Source organism: Gymnoscopelus braueri, assembly GCF_963280865.1.
Source record: "Gymnoscopelus braueri genome assembly, chromosome: 23".
NCBI classification, from domain to species: Eukaryota; Metazoa; Chordata; class Actinopteri; order Myctophiformes; family Myctophidae; genus Gymnoscopelus; species Gymnoscopelus braueri.
This window is the reverse complement of record NC_137625.1, coordinates 6,734,464-6,752,554: the sequence shown is the minus strand read 5'-3', so window position 1 is coordinate 6,752,554 and position 18,091 is coordinate 6,734,464. Positions and strand designations below refer to the sequence as shown.

Below are 18,091 nucleotides of genomic sequence, written 5' to 3'. Positions count from 1 at the left end.
AAACAGTACTGGGTTTGGTGATGTTCTATATTGTCTGAATCAGCTTTGTTCATGTTCGTTTACGTGCTAAAAGAGTGACTTTGAGAGCTGTTTTACTGTACAATGTAAGTCAATGAGGAGCAAATTTAGAATCATCAATTTCTAAACAATGGAGCAATTATTTTTTATTTCTTGTCCACCTTTGGAGTTACATCATGGTAAGGTAAATACACAACCCAAACCTCTACCAAAGTGGTCTTACCCTTTAAGCCCCATTTTAGACATCATTGTACAACGGTGTCGCACGAAAATAGCCGATCTACAAGCTTACAATGAGTCATGATGTGTCCCGTTGTCAGTTTGTAGATCGGCTTTCTATTTTCAATTGGATTATTTTAACAATAATTAGTTGGAGATACGCACACAGGGCGGAGCTGGACGGATCCTCATCAGAACTGAAGACGATGAACAGAACTTTATCTGTTTGCGAGACGTTACCGTAGCGACCAGATGATGTCATGTGGTCGGAGAGAGATTCACCTGGTGCTGCTACATATGCAGCCTGGAGAGAGAGAGAGGGAGAGAAGGAGAGAGAGAGGGAGAGAAGGAGAGAGAGAGAGAGAGAGAGAGAGAGAGAGAGAGAGAGAGAGAGAGAGAGAGAGAGAGAGAGGGGAAAGATAGAAAGAGGGAGGGAGGGAGAAAGAGAGAGGAGTGGAAGGGAGGGAGAGAGAGCAAGACAGACAGACAGAGAAGGGGAGATAAACAAGGGCAAGGGGAGGTGAGAGAGAGAGGCGGGGGGATAAAGAAAAGGAGAGAGAGAGAGAGAGAGAGAGAGAGAGAGAGAGAGAGAGAGAGAGAGAGAGAGAGAGAGAGAGAGAGACAGACACAGAGACAGAGAGAAAATGCACAACCCACAAAACAACATGAATGAATAAATAGAATAGACAGAGGCTGATAATTCCATAATAAAATAAACATGAAGGATAACAAAAAAAGTAATAACTTTACTTTATCTTCAAAGTAATAATAAATTAATAAAAAACATCTCACCTGCACTTTGTTGTATTTGTTGGTAGCACTACAGTTGAGCTGCAGCTCAGTGTAGGAGTAGTAGAACTGATCATCTTCACACATCCTGCACATCAAGCAAACATTATTGTTTATTAGTCTATATATTAATTTTTTTTCAATTTAATTAAGATTTTTCTAGTTAAGTTCAAGGTTTTTTTTGGTAATATGAGGTAGTCAGGGCTGAAATTCCAAAAGGTCAGGAAAATTGCGGAAATAGCGGATCTACAAGCTCACAACGCGTCGCATTGCAACGTGTTGTGAGCTTTGATTTGAGATTGTAGATCTGCTATTTTCGCTGTTTTCCTTTATTGATTTTGGCCATTTTTGACAACAGGGGTTAAAACAAGCATAGCAAAAAATATTGGATAATATCCAACCAAAATATTAGGCTTATCCTATTAGGCCTATTAACATGACGGACCACGTGATCACGCTCATGTCACTATGACTCAGCCATAACCATATAACAACCTGGAGATAAAGGTGAAGTTCTTGGTGTCCTGGACGCCCAGCGTCCGCGAGAACAGGAAGTAGACGAAGCCGCCATCATTGAAGGCGAAGCGGAAGTCGTGCAGGTAGCGCAGGACGAAGGGGTTGGCCTGAACGGCGGACGCATCGATAATGCTGTCAAACACCCCCCACTCACCGAAGTCCTGGAGGATGCGAGTGGAGATGAGCTTGGTGCTGTCATGACTGCCATAACCCTTACCCACCTGGAGGGGGAGACAGAGAAAGAGGGAGATCATTTTTAACCGCTGTCAGTTTTTAATGTTTAAAAGAAAAAGAACACAATGAAATATGTTTTCAGCTTGTAGATCTGCTATTTTTGGGGAAAAAATTGTTAGTGGTTAAATTTTAAAAAATGTGTTCATGCGTTTATTTTGTTTCTATCAAAGAGTTAGTTTTTTTTTATGAGTTAAACGTTCTCGAAGGTAAAACTTTTATCAAATCTAAGTTTTGGAAATTGATAACGTGTTTTGACATGATATGGGTATAATTGGTGGGCTAGGAGGACTCTCCATCAATGGGATGAGCATCGTACCCAAAATTCTGGCATTTGTCAGCCTCAACATAAAGCTGTATTATGCAATGTTTTTTATGTTTTATTATGTTTTTGTAGTGAGTACATTTTTATTTCGTCCCATATGTATAGTAGAGTATGTTAATACAATATAACTTATACACTTGGGGTGGTTGGTCTCCCTGCTCTTCTATTGAGGCATTTAGATCGTGTGTCTATATAGACACAACCTTTGACACTATCCTGTTTCTGGTCTGACATTTTATTTTGACCTGAGGGTCAAAATGAAATGTCTCAGTGGTTAAAGGTTTCAAGCCCTTGTGCAGGAGACCCAGGTTCAAATCCAGGTTAGAACAGGAAAATTAACACTGCAATGGCATGTGTGTCTCTGGGCTCCTCTCTCACCAGGAAGACGGTGACGTTGTCCTTATGGTCCTTGGTGTAGTAGGACATGACGCCCACCACGGTCACCCCCTCCTCAGCGCTGGCGACGTAGGACTTCTCCCCCTTGGTGTCACTGAAGTACACCAGCTGGTCCACGTTGCTCAGGTTCCTCAGAGAGCAGATCCCCCGGAACAAGCTGCCGCACACCACCAGCTCATCCTGCATGGATCAGAGCATTAGATCTCAAAGTGGGGTGAGATCCAAACTTTTTAATTTCAAGGACCACCATAACTCAAGAGAGTGTACACATGGAACCAAATGGACCCGTACACTCTCAGAGTTGTGGTGCATGGAGTTAGAGACCTGTAAGGGTCCATTTGGAACCCACTCAAGTAACCCAGAGGGTTCCTGAACCTCACTTTGAGAACCACTACAATAATATGTATGTAAAACTGTACAGTATGTATGACAGAATTTGTGTTTATCAAAAATCATTCTTTATTTTAATTTTTTATGTTTACTAATGGTTAACCCATTCAATCTGGGAACGCATCTACAAATGTCTTCTAAATTCTAACAGGTTTCTGAAAAACGTATATATCTTCTTCTACATCAGTGGTCCTCAAACTTTTTCTTGTCAAGGACCACCCAAAATGATATGCATTTGGCCGCGGACCCCCATCTCAAAATATTTCGTTCCAGGGACCCCCCAGGAGCAAAGGTTTGCAAAAAATAGCAGATCTACAAGCTCATAGAGCTGGAGCTATGAGCTTGTATATCTGCTATTTTTTTAATAGCCAAAGAAATCAAAAAAAATTACACAGATGCGTTCCCGGTCTTGATGGGTTAAAGCAGGGCTACTCAACTTAAGATGGCTCAGGGGCCACTCAGCAAAATGCCAAAAGTCCAAGGGGCCGCCAGCTAAAAATAACGGTCCTATTTTGGATTTTGTAACACACACTACATATTGTTATTGTTATAAGAAAATGTACTTTTTGACATCATATTGAAAGTGTACCTGTTTATTTTGTGTGTATGTCCAGTGGCATCAGTTCAGCAAAAGCTAAGGTATGGCAAGGTTAGGGTTGCCAACTCCCAGAGATTGAATTAACGGAAAAACGAAAAAAATGGGGGTCAAACCCCCCAAAAAACCCGAAATGCATAGAAAACTATGCATTATACCTGTAACAATTGACGCACCTGTATGTATGTCTGTCTGTTTATTTTTGGAAAAAAAATTAGCAACACATATATTTGAACGGAAATGTATATTTTTATCCTGTGCTTAAAAAAAAAAAAAAAAAAAAAAAAACCTTTTTTTTTTTTCCTTTGACCGCCAAGACGCTGCGTTGGGGCCGCATGCGCAATTGGACCGGGAAAGGGAACCGGAATGGTTAAAAACCTCAAGGATCCCAACCGTCTATCTACCTTGTCGCCGTGCACCAGCAGCAGCTTGTTGTGGTTGTCGGTGTCCTCCGCCTCCTCGCAGGCGGCGGTGACGGGCGGCGTGCACAGCCGGTTGTCTTTCTGGGGTCCCGTCTCGGTGCGCGCCTCCTGGTGCAGCGCCGCGTCCAGCTGGTAGAGGGCGTTGACCGCGCCCACGTACAGGCGCCCCGTGCGGGGGTCCCGGACCACGTTGTTGATGAGGTTCGGCGAGGTGAACTCGGCTGGGGGGGCGTCGCCGAGGGAGGGGCTTAGGTGAACGGTCGCCAGGGCGACCCACAGGGTCCATCGCCACGCCTTCCACCGCTCCATGTCTGGTGGAGAGAGAGAGAGAGAGACAGAGAGAGAACACGTTAATGTCTTCTCTGAAACAGAGCTGTTATTTTATTTAGCTGACAGTAACAATACCGTTCAACAGCCAGCACAATGTGTGAGAGAGAGAGAGAGAGAGAGAGAGTGAGAGAGTGAGAGAGAGAGAGAGAAATAGAAAATAACAACGAGCACTCTCAGTGTATGATGCAGTTTACGGGTGCACGGCTCACGAAGATTCACAGTAGATAAAGTAATAGCCAGCACTCCGAAGTCCTTCTGGTACTTTCATACACGCTGAAGAAGGCTTGACGCCGAAACGCGTCCGTGTGTGCTGTGTTGTCCGTGCTGCATATGAAATAAAAGTACCAGAAGGACTTCGGAGTGCTGGCTATTACTTTATCTAGAGAGAGAGAGAAAGACAGACAGTCAGAAAGACAGAGAGACGAGGGAAAATAGAAAAACAAAACAGAATCCTGAGGTGTTTGTTTAAACCACACATATCCACCTGAAAGAGAGAGAGAGAGAGAGACAGGGGAGACGGAAACAAATAAGAGGTAATATGCCAAGAGAGCAAGAGAGTTGCTGAGCCAGAGAAGATAGAAATATTTATTTATCTTTAAGAGAGAAAAGCGTGTTAGAGAGGGGGGGAGGAGGACGTGAGAGCCAGGAGGAGGAGGAGGAGGAGAAAAAGAACAAACAAAAAGAAGAAGACGACGACAAAGCAGAAAAAGAAAAGGAGAAGCATTAGTAGTTTAGTGATGCAGACTAGTGAACTTGGCTGGGAGTTTTAGGTGTTTAATTATCACTACAGCCTGAAGCCACAAGCTTCCTACTGTCAATGAAGCTACTGGGACACAAACAGAAAAACACAAACACACACCTCCATCCTTTCACTGCCAACACCACCACTATGAAATCTGCAGTCCATTGAGTTCATGATTTGCGGCATTTTGTTCAAAACAGGCCACTCCTGCAAACTTGTCAACACAGTGGGCCCAGGGATTCAACTACAGTGGGCCATTACAATTAGTATTTCCAACTAATTTAAATCATCTCGGATTTCTGCAATATGCAAATAAGCTCACTGTACTTCTACTCTCATTACAGCTCATGATTCTGTTCTTTAAAAAAAAACGCAAAAAAGGTGAGAAGACATAAACTTTCTCCCCTCCCCATCTCTCCCTGTTGTGAATGGACTGTCACTGTACACATCTGTCACATAAAAGGAGAAAAAGCATCCGTTTAAGATGTCTCTATTTGTTTTAATATACTTTAGCTCCTGCCAAACATCTTCACACTTTCACTTCCTCCTCTGCCCCCCCCCCCCCCCCCACCCTCACCTGTCCTCTTTTATCTTCTGTTCATTCCATTCTTTCATCTTCCTCCCTCCATTCTTTCACCCTGCCTACTGTCAACTGGCTGCCTTTCACAGGTGCGTCACAGTGGGCAGCCCAGGAGAGTGTGTGTGTGTGTGTGTGTGTGTATAGTGCGTGCGGTCTTTTAATATAGGTGTGCGTGTGTGCGCATGTGCATCAAACTAGTATCAGTTATTAACAAAATGTATGCGGCAATGCGCGCACGCGCACACACACAAATCCTCGGTAACTCATTACATTCCTGACTGCAAAGATTCTAAAACTCTTTCCAGGAATCTGACCTGTCGAAAAACTTTATAGCCGAGTCTCCAAACCTGGTCTGTCTGTCTGTCTGTGATTCTCCTGCGGTCACTTGCTGCCATTCACATTTGTCTCTGTCTCACTGTCCGTATGTCACTCACCCATGTTTGTGTGTGTGTGTGTGTGTGTGTGTGTGTGTGTGTGTGTGTGTGTGTGTGTGTGTGTGTGTGTGTGTGTGTGTGTCTCTTTCTGGTGTGTGTCTATGTGGCATGGAGGATGGCTTGAATGGGTTAAGAGAGAACTCCTTACAGTGTATTTGTTTGTCTGCTAGCGCAGTGGTTCTCGAACCTTTTAGTTTGAGACCCAAAAGAGAGATTGTACATGTCCCCGGGACCCAACATTGTGAAAATGATCTACAAGTATACTTGAAAAATGTTTCAAACTTTACTTATTTCTGAAAATGTTTGATGTTTTCTTTTTATCTTTTGATACATATATATTCTTTTAAATTAGGAAACAAAAAAAGGGATATTTAGACCCAAAAATGGGTCCCGACCCACTGTTTGGGAACCACTGTGCAAGTGGACTTGCTTGTCTGTCTCTCCGGCTAATTAACTGTCTGTCTAACGAGCTCTCTAGGGGTCTCTCTCTCTTTTGTCTCTCTCACGGTCGTCTTCTGCAGTTTTAATACCCTTTCCTCCATTCTTTTTCAAACTTTCAAAGTAACACAGCCAAAACACACACACACACACACACACACACACACACACACACACACACACACACACACACACACACACACACACACACACACACACACACACACACACACACACACACACACACACACACACGGTCATTTACATTCATCGCCACCGCCAGGCATCGTTAGCCGTTCCGTGACTTGGAGGCCGACGCAACATTAAAGCCGATTGGCTGGGGCCGGAGGGATGCGGGTGTTCTGATTGGTGGATCCCGGGGGGGGTGTGGGGTTGTGATTGGTGTTAATGAAGCTTCCTGCAGGGCGGGGCGGTTCAGACAAAGCAAGCATGAAACTCTGATTAACACACACAAACACACTGGGGCCACACACACACACACACACACACACACACACACACACACACTGCACGGGGCTGAGAATGAGATGGAGAAAGTATTAGACTGTATTACTATACTTTTATACTTTTCTTTAACCCTAACCCTAAAGCCTGAGTTATACTTGGCTGCATGCCGGTGTCGCGCACAGGAAATAGCAGATCTACAAGCTCACAACGCCCCGCAACAAAGGATAAATCAGGCACAACTCCAACCACAACCCCGAAACCTAACCTCTAAAATGTTGTGTCTAATCCAAACCCAACCTGAACCTTTTTCCTAATTGTACGCTTGTAACTCTAAGGATCAAAAAACAAAAATTAACCCTAAAACAACCATTTATCTTGTGAAAAATTTAGAAATTGTTCCTCACAATGTTTCTTAATTTCTCAAATTCTACTATATAGGGGCTCACAAGTATAGTAAAACAAGTATACTGTATACTCTCTCTCTCGTGAGTGAAATGCAGAATGACTAAGCCCATGCTTAGTTGTGTGCTGTGTCACGCCCCCAAAATGCCTTGTGAGCTTGTAGATTGTCTATTTTCATTGCTTGACACCGTCTATAGTATAAATAAATCAAGCTCTAAGGAGAGACAGGCGTGAACAGAATGAGAGTAAAATAAAGGACGGAGTGGAGTGTAAAAAGGAGGAATACAGGAGGAGGAGGGATTTTGGGGGGAAAAGAGGCAAAACATATTTTAGAAACATAATGTGGTTTATTGTATAATGGTGTTTTTTTTTGTTTACTATTTTATTTTCTACTGTGTAACAAAAGACATCTTTTGTCACACAGAAAATAAAATCAGTATATCAATGCTGTGATATCGTCTCTGTCAGGTGGAAACCCCATTATGTCCAAAACTATTACTTTTCAGGATTCAAATAAAAAAATTGCAAACGTAGCAGATCTACAAGCTCGAAGCGCGTCACTTGTAGATCTGCTACTTTTGATGCTATTGTGTGACGCTGCAGTATGATCAAGTAGGGTGCTAATTTATGGGAAAAAAACACAAAAAGCTGGAATATGTAGATTTCTGTCCTGTAATAATTGGGCCTCCTGGTGGCCACAGAGTGTATCGTTGCTGTCGGGTGGAAACCTTGTCTGTCCAAAACTCTTAATTCCTTTCATTTTCAGGAAATGGGAAATAAAAAACCTGTGTTCCAATACCATTATTATTAGTCACAAGCTCTTGCTAATATTGGTTCAATAGACCCTTCAGAAAAACGCGGGCAAAAATCCTTGATTATGCGGGCTAAAACTCTTGATTATGCAGGCTAAAATCCTTGATTTTGCGACGAAATATGCGTTTTTTTTTGCAATTTTATGCATTGAAATATGCGGCAATATGCGAAATATGCGATATGCGAAAAGTTGCGAAAAATGCGAAATATGTTGAAATATGCGATGCGATGTGCGTATTATGCGATGCGATGCGCATATTATGCGATGCGATGCGCATATTATGTGATGCGATGCGGCCTTTTTGAAAAAACTTTACCCCCGCATAATTATGCACCATTTTGCTGATTATGCGGCAAATTCTGCGATCGCTTAAACGCATTTTTCTGGAGGGTCTAGTTCAATATTAATGAAACCCAGAGACACGACACGCAGAAATAGCCGATCTACAAGCTCACAACGGTTGTGACCTTGTGGATCAGCTATTTTCACTACTTTTGTGCAACATTTTTTGCAGGATGAAGTAGGACATTAACTTATGAAATAAACGTGAACAGTTGAAACATGGAGATACAAGGTTTGTGCTTTTCTGTTTGGGGTGACTGTTCCCTCTAGCCAGGCCTTGAGGAACACCCACGCAGGTCCAAAGCGCTCGGCGTCAGCGTTTTAACCTTTATTTAAACAGTGATAATTGAGCCATTCCCTAGACATTAAAAGGCTTTTTAAAAGCTTTTTAACGATAATCGTTGGCTCGTTATGCGAGTGTGCTTGAAATAAGCCGAAAGGCTTCCCTTTGGACAGGAGGAGTGAGGATCGGGGAAATGAACCGTCAAAAGACTAGTTTGAAAGATATTCTCTCACACACACACACACACACACACACAATGTCAAAGTCACGAAGCACATGATCAGCAGCAACACTGATACAATGCATGTTAATAAACAAACATATACATGCGCACATGCCATATGTTGATGCACATGATCAGCAACACAATACAATACATGTTCTCTTTCTCACACACACACACACACACACACACACACACACACACACACACACACACACACACACACACACACACACACACACACACACACACACACACACACACACACACACACACACACACACACACACACACACACACACACACACACAGGCTGTGTAAAAGGGGACATCTCAGCGTGGAACTAACACAATGGATAGACAGAGGAGAGGACAGGCAAGGAATTCATGCTTCAGTGTTTTTCATTCAAGGACCCCCGAATTGATTTGTATTTGGCCACGGACCCCCATCTGAACATATTTTGTGCCTGGGACCCCCCCCCCATACAATTTGTGATGTTAAAAGGTTTCAAAAATATTTCAAATGTTTAAAATGTTTATTTTCTTTTGAAATTAGCTCGATCTACAAGCTCACAACTTAAAAACTGATGTAGATGCTATATTAACCCATTAAAACCTGGAACTAGGGGTGTGCCAATACACTAATTTCATGAAACGATACGATACGATATTGGGCTCACGACATCGATACAATATCGATACGATACGATATATGGCACTTTTTTATTATGAAAATATATGGGGGGGGGGAAGTAAATGCAAACAAATATTTCTGTTTTGCATTATTCAGACATGCAAACTTGTTGTAGCTTTTCAGCTACAATAGCCGTTTTGAATCCAAATAGGGCAATAGTGTGACACCTGACCCAAAAAAAAAAAATGTTGTCACCCTTTTCACCTCGGGGCTGTTTGCAAGCCTGATTATTAATATTGTTAAAAAAAATAAAATAAAAACGTATCGCGATATATCGCGGGACGATATATCGGCACACCCCTACCTGGAACGCATCTGTGTCACTTTAGATTTCTTTGGCTATTCAAAAATAGCAGATCTACAAGCTCCTAGCGCGGCACTCTGTGCCGCGCTAGGAGCTTGTAGATCTGCTATTTTTTTTTAAATCGATTATTTTTTTTAAACTGTTAGGATTTAGAAAACATTTTTTGAATCGGCCTCAGGTCTTAATGGGTTAACTAATTTTGCACAGAAAAGCACGGCTTTGCGCTGCGTTTCCAGCTTGTAGATCTGCTACTTTTGCTATTTTTTATTATTTGAATCCTGAAAAGTAACAGTTTTGGACAAACGGAATGTGAAGTGCTCCATGCAGTTGACGACAGGCAAGCCATGCAAGTGAATTCTGCTCTCTGCCGTGTTGACGGTGAGACATTACGCTTTCTCAACGGTAAAGCTAATCTCACATAAGCAGACCACTGTCTGATTGTCTCCCCAGAGACCATGTACTTTCTCAAAGGTAAGACAGCAGGTTCGTGGGAAAACATTTTAGCAGCGCTGAGAGACGAGGTGATCATGCAGAATGCACAATCCTCCTCAGCTCAAACAATGGCTGCATAACGTACGTTCTTTTGAGACATAATAGGTAATGACCATTTTGTTCTCAAACTTTTTTAAGTCAAGGACCCCCAAATTGATATGTATTTGGCAGCGGACCCCCATGCAGAAATGTTTTCTGCCAGGGACCGCCAGGAGAGAAGATTTATGTAAAAAGAAAAAACTTTTTCAATCATTTTCAAAAATAACAGATGTACAAGCTCGTAGATCTGCTGTTTTTTAATCACTAACATATGACAAATGGATAAAGTGGTTAAAATGATTCCAATGCTGAAGGTCACTCGTCCTCTGTCTCTCTCTCTGTCTATGTCACTCAACCTGTCTCTCTCTCTGCCTATGCTCATGGGATAGCTCTTGTGTAATCGGTTAGATCAAAGTTAAACAGGAAATCAGCTGAAATAAATTAGCTGTGTGTTCCAAATTTAGTGACACCACACACACACACACACACACACACACACACACACACACACACACACACACACACACACACACACACACACACACACACACACACACACACACACACACACACACACACACACACACACACACACACACACACACACACACACACACACACACACACACACACACACACACACACACACACACACACACACACGCCCCCTCTCTCCCCTGTGCTGCACAATTCCCCCAAATCACTCCCACAGCATTCCAAACCGGGCCTTGCACTTTATCAGCCCCCATCCTCCCCAGTTCCTCTCAACCCATTCCAGGACCAGACCCTCCTCAGCACGGTGGACATGGGAACAGATCCAACAGCATTCCCACGGAACACTGTCAACGTTCCACCAGATGTGTGTGAGTGATTCCTGCCGAGTGTTTTATCAGCAGACAGCTCTGCAAATCTTCAAACTGCTCCAGAGTCCAGAGAACATGGGTTCAGGAACCTCCATGTCTCTCTCCCAAAACATTCCAATCCTGACTGATTGAAAACGTTTCTCACAAACCCTGGTGCTGCTACTGGCCTGTGGTTCTGTCAGTCAATCTAGAGCAGTGTTCTCAACCTTTTGTAACTCGATGCCCACCTGGCGCACACACACACACACACACACACACAAAAGTGCGCCTCCGTAGAGAGGGAGGCAGATTGAATCTTTGTGTTATGCTAATTTAATTTAGTGAGGCGGATGACTGCGTCCCGTCCTCCGTGTTGGAGAAACAATTAACTGAAACTCTCTATTCTGGCACAGCTCCAAGCACACACACACATGTCTATACTATGTTCGTTTCTGCAGTGTTTCTGCTGTGTTTTTTAACACAAATCTTCTCTTCTGGGGTCCACGGCCAAATAAATTTTATTTTGGGGGCCCTTGGCATGAAAAAGAGAGAGAACTACTCATTTAGATGGCACTTGTAGAATCAGCCTCAGGGCTTAATTGGTTAAGTACAGTATTCAAGTAAATGTACTTCCATTACTGTCCTCCACTGCCTGTGACATGCTTTGTCCTAAATGTCTCTTCTTGAAGACGGCACAATCACTGTGAAGACGGTACGTTCACTGTCCATGGTGGCTAATGGGACTCAGACAGTGATGGAATCTATTGTGCTCAGAGAATAATACACGTGGGCATGAGGGCCTGGGAGCAGACGTAAGGTAATTGTTCTGCAGTCACACACCAGACACCATGTGTCTTTTCACAAGGTGCAAATTAAACCTTCTGTCTGCAGCCTTTGTACAGAGAGAGAGAGAGAGAGAGAGAGAGAGAGAGAGAGAGAGACACAGAGAGGATTCACACATACCCCAACTTATATTACTAATGAAATATCAGAATAATCAGACTGTGTGTGTGCGTACGTGCGTGTGTCCAGCAACGTCCACGAGCTACAATATGCAGATGATTATGCTCTCCTGGCCCACAGCCCAGCTGCCATGCAACATACTCTGGACATCATGTCCTCTTTTTACCACTCACTAGGACTTGTGATCAACATCCACAAAACAGAGATCAATGCGCAAGAGAGATCTCCACCCCCCCGTGTTCAACATCAGCGGCACACCCCTCGAGGTTGTCCAGCAGTTCAGCCATCTCAGCAGCATTCTGACACCCTCCTGCCAAATTGACAGTGGTGGAAAAAGTACTCAAATTCTTTACTTAAGTAAAAGTACCAATACTGCAATATAAAAATACTCTGTTACAAGTAAAAGTCCAGAATTAAAAATTTACGTGAGTAAAAGTACAAAAGTATTGGCATCAAAATGTACTTAAAGTACCAAAAGTAAAAGTACTAAATATTTGAAAATAGCAGATCTACAAGCTCACAACGCGTCGCGATGCGACGCGTTGTGAGCTTGTAGATCGGCTATTTTCAAATAGCTTAGGTATAAAATAGGGTTAAAGTGGGTAATGTATGTTTCTTTACATCATGATTTTTATCTGAAAAGTAACTAGTAACTATAGTTTTCAAATAAATGTAGTGGAGTAAAAGTACAATATTTGCCTCTGAGATGTAGTGGAGTAGAAGTAAAAGTATTGGAAATTGTAAATACTCAAGTAAAGTACAAATACCTCAAAATTGTACTTAAGTACAGTACTTAAGTAAATGTACTTAGTTACTTTCCACCACTGCAAATTGATGATGACATCCAGGCCTGTATCAACCAAGCCTATATGCCTTTGGCAGACTGCGCTCTTGTGTGTTTGAAAACAACCACCTAAGAACACCAGCGAAAGTCGCAGTCTACAGGGCAGTGTGTCTACACTGCTATATGGGTCAGAAGCCTGGACTGTCACATCAGACGCCTTGATGCATTTAACCTCAGAAGCCTCCAACGCATCCTTGGCATCACCTGGCAGGACCGTGTCCCACACACTGACATCCTCCAACGCACTGACTCCATCAGCATCGAGGCAACCTTAGCAAAGAGGCAACTCCGATGGGTCGGCCACGTCATCCGGACGCCTGGCTGCCGTTTACCCCGTCAGGTGCTTTATGGACAGATCTTGTCAGCCAGTAGGAAGAACGCTAATGTTGCCCGGGAAAGGGAAGTCTGGAGCTCTCTGCTGGAACTGTTGCCCCCATGAACCGACTCAGGATAAGTGGTTGAAGATGAATGGATGGATATAGTATGTATACCACTTAAGCCCTAATTGATACTTTGTCGCACAACGATGTCGTGGAACAATAGTAAAAATAGCTGACAACACGTTGTAAACCAATGCGCTGTCAGCTTGTAGATCTGCTATTTTCACTGTTGAAAACATTTTTTTAAATATTTTTTTTTCCTATAATGACATGCCAAAAATACGGATCGATTATTCTTCAATGATTGACACATTTCAATTAGTTTCATTAACTGTTGCATCCCTTGAGCCAATTGCATCTCACGTTGATGAGTGGCTGCGCGCCATCTGAGTGGGCAGCAGAGATGAGAACTGGGGCAGAAAGAGAGAGAGAGTCGTTACAGAAAGATAAAGATGGGGGGAAGTTAACACTGTCAGGATGAAAGGAAAGTAAGAAAGTAATTGTTGGGGAGATTTAGAGAGGGAGAAAAAGATGAATGGATGAGAGAAACGGAGAGTAAGAGAGAGAGAGATACCACAGTACTTAATTAACAAGGCTGCCTTTGTTCCAAAATGCTGAGAGAGAGAGAGAGAGAGAGAGAGACAGACAGTAAGAGAGCACGCGCGCGAGAGAGAGAGATCTTTCCATCCAGACACACACAGATAGCCTCATTCCTGCACAGATTAAAGGATTTACAGCAAGGAGCCTTATTAGGGACCCAGAAAGAGTGTGCGCGAGTGTGTGCACACGTGTGTGTGTGTGTGTGTGTGTGTGTGTGTGTGTGTGTGTGTGTGTGTGTGTGTGTGTGTGTGTGTGTGTGTGTGTGTGTGTGTGTGTGCGAGTGTGTGCGCGAGTGTGTGCACGTGTGTGTGTGTGTGTGTGTGTGCGAGTGTGTGCACACGTGTGTGTGTGTGTGTGTGTGTGTGTGTGTGTGTGTAAATGATTGGGTGTGTATACGTATGCCAGAGCAAGTAGCTGTCTCTGACCTTTCATCTGTCTGTCTGTTCAACCAGTTTAAAACACAGATAACTCTTCATGCTGACTGCACACAACATACTGTATATGCACGTGCACGCACCCACGTATATGCGCACACACGCGCACCACACACACACACACACACACAAATCTTTAACTTTCGCCATTTTAGAGTCATTTATTACCTGGATAAAATAACTGTTCTTGTGTGTCAAGTTGTTCACCAATTATTAGCAAAATAATAAAGAACATGCTGCTCATTTTCAGGTTTATTAAAGTACAACTGTCAAATGTAGGAGATCTTGCCAATAGTTTCAGAATGGTTTAAGCTAATACTGCCGTTTGTTTGGTCGGCTAGACTGCTTGCAGTCTTGAGCAGCCTTGTTTTATTTAAGCTTTATTTAACCAGTAAAAACACATAGAGACTAAGTCTCAAGTGGGAACAGGCCAAGAGGCAGAATAAAATTACACATCTTTGATGAACATACACAACAAAACAAACAACAATAGGACATCCATGATACTCAGCAAATACCTATAATATCTCCAAAGTGATACACTTTAAGCAACAGGAAAAAAACAGGCGTGGCGGTCCAGGCACCCTACAGTAGGCTGCAATGCCAGCCTGACAGACAGCGTGTCACAGGTTCAACCCCCGATCCCGACGACCTTTGCTGCGTGTCACTCGCCATCTCTCTCCCCATTTCCTGTCAGTCTACTGTCCTATAAATAAAGGCATAAAAGCCCCCTTAAAAAAAAACCTAAAAACTAATAATCCTACATAAAGTAGAAATACACAAAATGTATACAAATATAGACCTACAAAGAGGCTAGTAAACATCCAAGCAAGTGCAAGTGTTGGTGAGTACATCTATGGTGATAGTTTTTAACCTTCTCAAGGGAATTAGCAAGGCCAATTTGAGTCTGGTCTCTCTTGTGTGCTGTATTTTTGCATATTTGAATAATAATTTTAAGCTCAGCGATGCAGAAACCAAAAGCAAAGGCCCTCAGGGGCCAAAAAACTAAACAAAACCAAAACAAGACACATCGATTAATAACTGTGAATTCCCTGTGCAATCTGTATGGACAGCAAGCTACCAGGTGTACAGTTTGTGAACTAAAGCCCAACACAGACCAATGATACACAATGCGTCGAAACCGTTGCAGAATGTTGCAGAGACCGTTGCAGCGGTCTGAATTACCCCGTTGCAGGTCTGCGCATGCACGTCTCATTGCGTCGCAAGTGATTACAACTTTGTCAATCGCAAGCAAAGCGTTTTCAGAAGCAAATCAAACGCTTTAACCCATTAATACCTGGAACTGTGTCATTTTTAGATTTGAGCTAAAAAGCATTATTTTACACTTTGGGCTATTCAAAAATAGCAGATATACAAGCTCATAGCGCGGCACCGAGTGCCGCGCTACGAGCTTGTAGATCTGCTATTTTTGAAAAATCGTGAAAATTTGTGCAAATCTTCTGAATATATATTTTTTTACAGCGAACATTTTTAACTCAAATCTTTGCTTCTGGGGGTCCCTGGAACAAAATATTTTGATGGGGGTCCGCGGCCAAATACATATAATTCTGGGGGTCCTTGACATGAAAAAGATTGAGCACCACTGATATAGAAACATAGGTTTTTCAGAATACTGTTGGGATTTAGGAGACATGTAGAGCCGGCTTCAGGTCTCAATGGGTTAACCAATCTGAGCGCGTGAAGCTCTCTCTGGGAACGGTCACGCGCACAGATGTAAACAACCAAACAATGGCAGAGAGAGTTTTGGACGGTGGAGAAAGAAAACGTGCTTATCAACCTTTTGGAATAATCACCATGTTTATGCTGTAGAACACCAGTTTAAACGAGCTACTCCAACAAAGTCACCAAAAAGAATGCCACACGTCATGTCGCGGAGAAACTGGGATGTGGTATGATCTCTCTCTCTCTCTCTCGCTCGCTCTCACACACAGGCGCTGTGTACGCGTTTGTGTGTGCGAGACAAACACACAAACGCACACACAACGCAAGTCTTTTTTTTACCGCATGGAACTAGAAACAGAACTAGAAACAAACAATAATTTCACCCACTGTTTTACACGCTCATGCGTCGGTTTTTGCGCTCTGATGTTAAAGGGGTATTTCACTTTCAAAAAAACTTTTGGTCATTTTATCGTCTACTCAGGCTTTTGTCAGCCCCCCAGACCGTTTTTAAGTTGCTTGATTTAGTATTTAGATATTTGATATTCATTTTATCAGACACGCCCCCTTCCTATACAAACCCATTATAACTTCAAACTCCGTTTTTAACCTGTTAGATTCATCAAAAACACCCGTCCTTGGTTCTGGTGACCCACCCTGCCCTCCTAATACGTGAGGGGGCCGTGTTTTTTTCGATTACTTTTTTCATTTATTTTATTTTATTTTTTTAATGTATTTTTCATTTTCCAAAAAAAATATTAAAAATAAATGAAAAAAGTTATAAAATAAATGATAAAATGACCAAAGGTTTTTTGAAAGTGAAATATCCCTTTAAATTACAAGCAGGGATACAGTAGCATCTGCAATCGTCTCTTCTTGTCTGTGTTTCTATTCTGGAATCGTCTTATCCTTTCATCGGCCATGGCCACTCACAAAGGCCTGTACTACTGGTCCTGGGTCAGTTCTAACACATTTCACAGCCCGGAGAGCAAAGACACAGGAGCATTATGATGATCTGAAATGGTTTGTCCCTCTCATCCTGTATAATAATTTCAGAAGCTGTTGAAGGATAGGGATGGGAGGAATTTAGAAGGGAACTGAATTTTGAAACATCTTGGCGCTCGCACCACTCTGAAGAGCATGTGCAAATCCGTCAGTGGAGTGAAGTTATGGAATGGTTTACCGGAGGATGTCCAACATTGTAAAAATGTAATTCAATTTAACACATTGAGTGCCAAAAACGGTCCGGGCCGTTTTTCATAATCCAAACACAGCACCAGGAGATATCATTTTTCTAAGATTTAGACTTTAATCCACTTCCTGGTTAACTTATGACTTCAAAAGCCTGTATCTCGGCTCCTGTGTACTTTTTTTTTTTACTATGTATTTTTGACTATTTTTGACTATTTTCAACTGGCTGCAACTATGGAACGGATTACCGAATGTTTTAAAAAAAATTCCCCCGATTGTACGAGACCTCTATGTGTGTAATGAGGGGATCACCGAAAATATTTTGTGACTACTTCAAAAATTGTTAAAAATCCAGGCACTGACTGTACCCTGTTTAAAAAAAACCCTGGCACTCAATGTGTTAAAAAACTGTTCAAGCAGATTCTTTTGAAGAAATATAGACAATAATAATTGAGGGATTTATGGAAATGTTATCAGTGTATCGTGCTAATTGTACAAGGTGTAACGGATATTATATATATATCATATTGTATATATAATAATATATAAGGATTAGGGAGTGTTGTCTGCTCGGTATAACATGTTAATATGTATGTAATAACTAGTTAATTGATGGATTGAGGGGTATGGTATGATGTGGTAATGTTAGTGTTTGTATATATACGGTATGTA

General features: G+C 42.4%; 1 protein-coding gene across 4 annotated transcripts in view; it reads right to left on the bottom strand.

Annotated features, from left to right (window-relative positions):
* Positions 1 to 18,091, bottom strand: part of LOC308080091 (plexin-B2-like) — a 259,483-nt gene that overhangs the window by 67,225 nt on the left and 174,167 nt on the right. For all 4 annotated transcript variants that reach the window (XM_080421826.1, XM_080421828.1, XM_080421827.1 and 1 more), the window contains 5 exons: positions 3,884 to 4,212; positions 2,477 to 2,674; positions 1,522 to 1,763; positions 1,030 to 1,114; positions 403 to 541 (listed from right to left, as the gene is read on the bottom strand). In XM_080421826.1, the coding sequence (XP_080277952.1) occupies positions 403 to 541; positions 1,030 to 1,114; positions 1,522 to 1,763; positions 2,477 to 2,674; positions 3,884 to 4,210 (991 nt within the window). In that variant the 5' untranslated portion in view covers positions 4,211 to 4,212. The remainder of the gene's footprint in view (positions 1 to 402; positions 542 to 1,029; positions 1,115 to 1,521; positions 1,764 to 2,476; positions 2,675 to 3,883; positions 4,213 to 18,091) is intronic.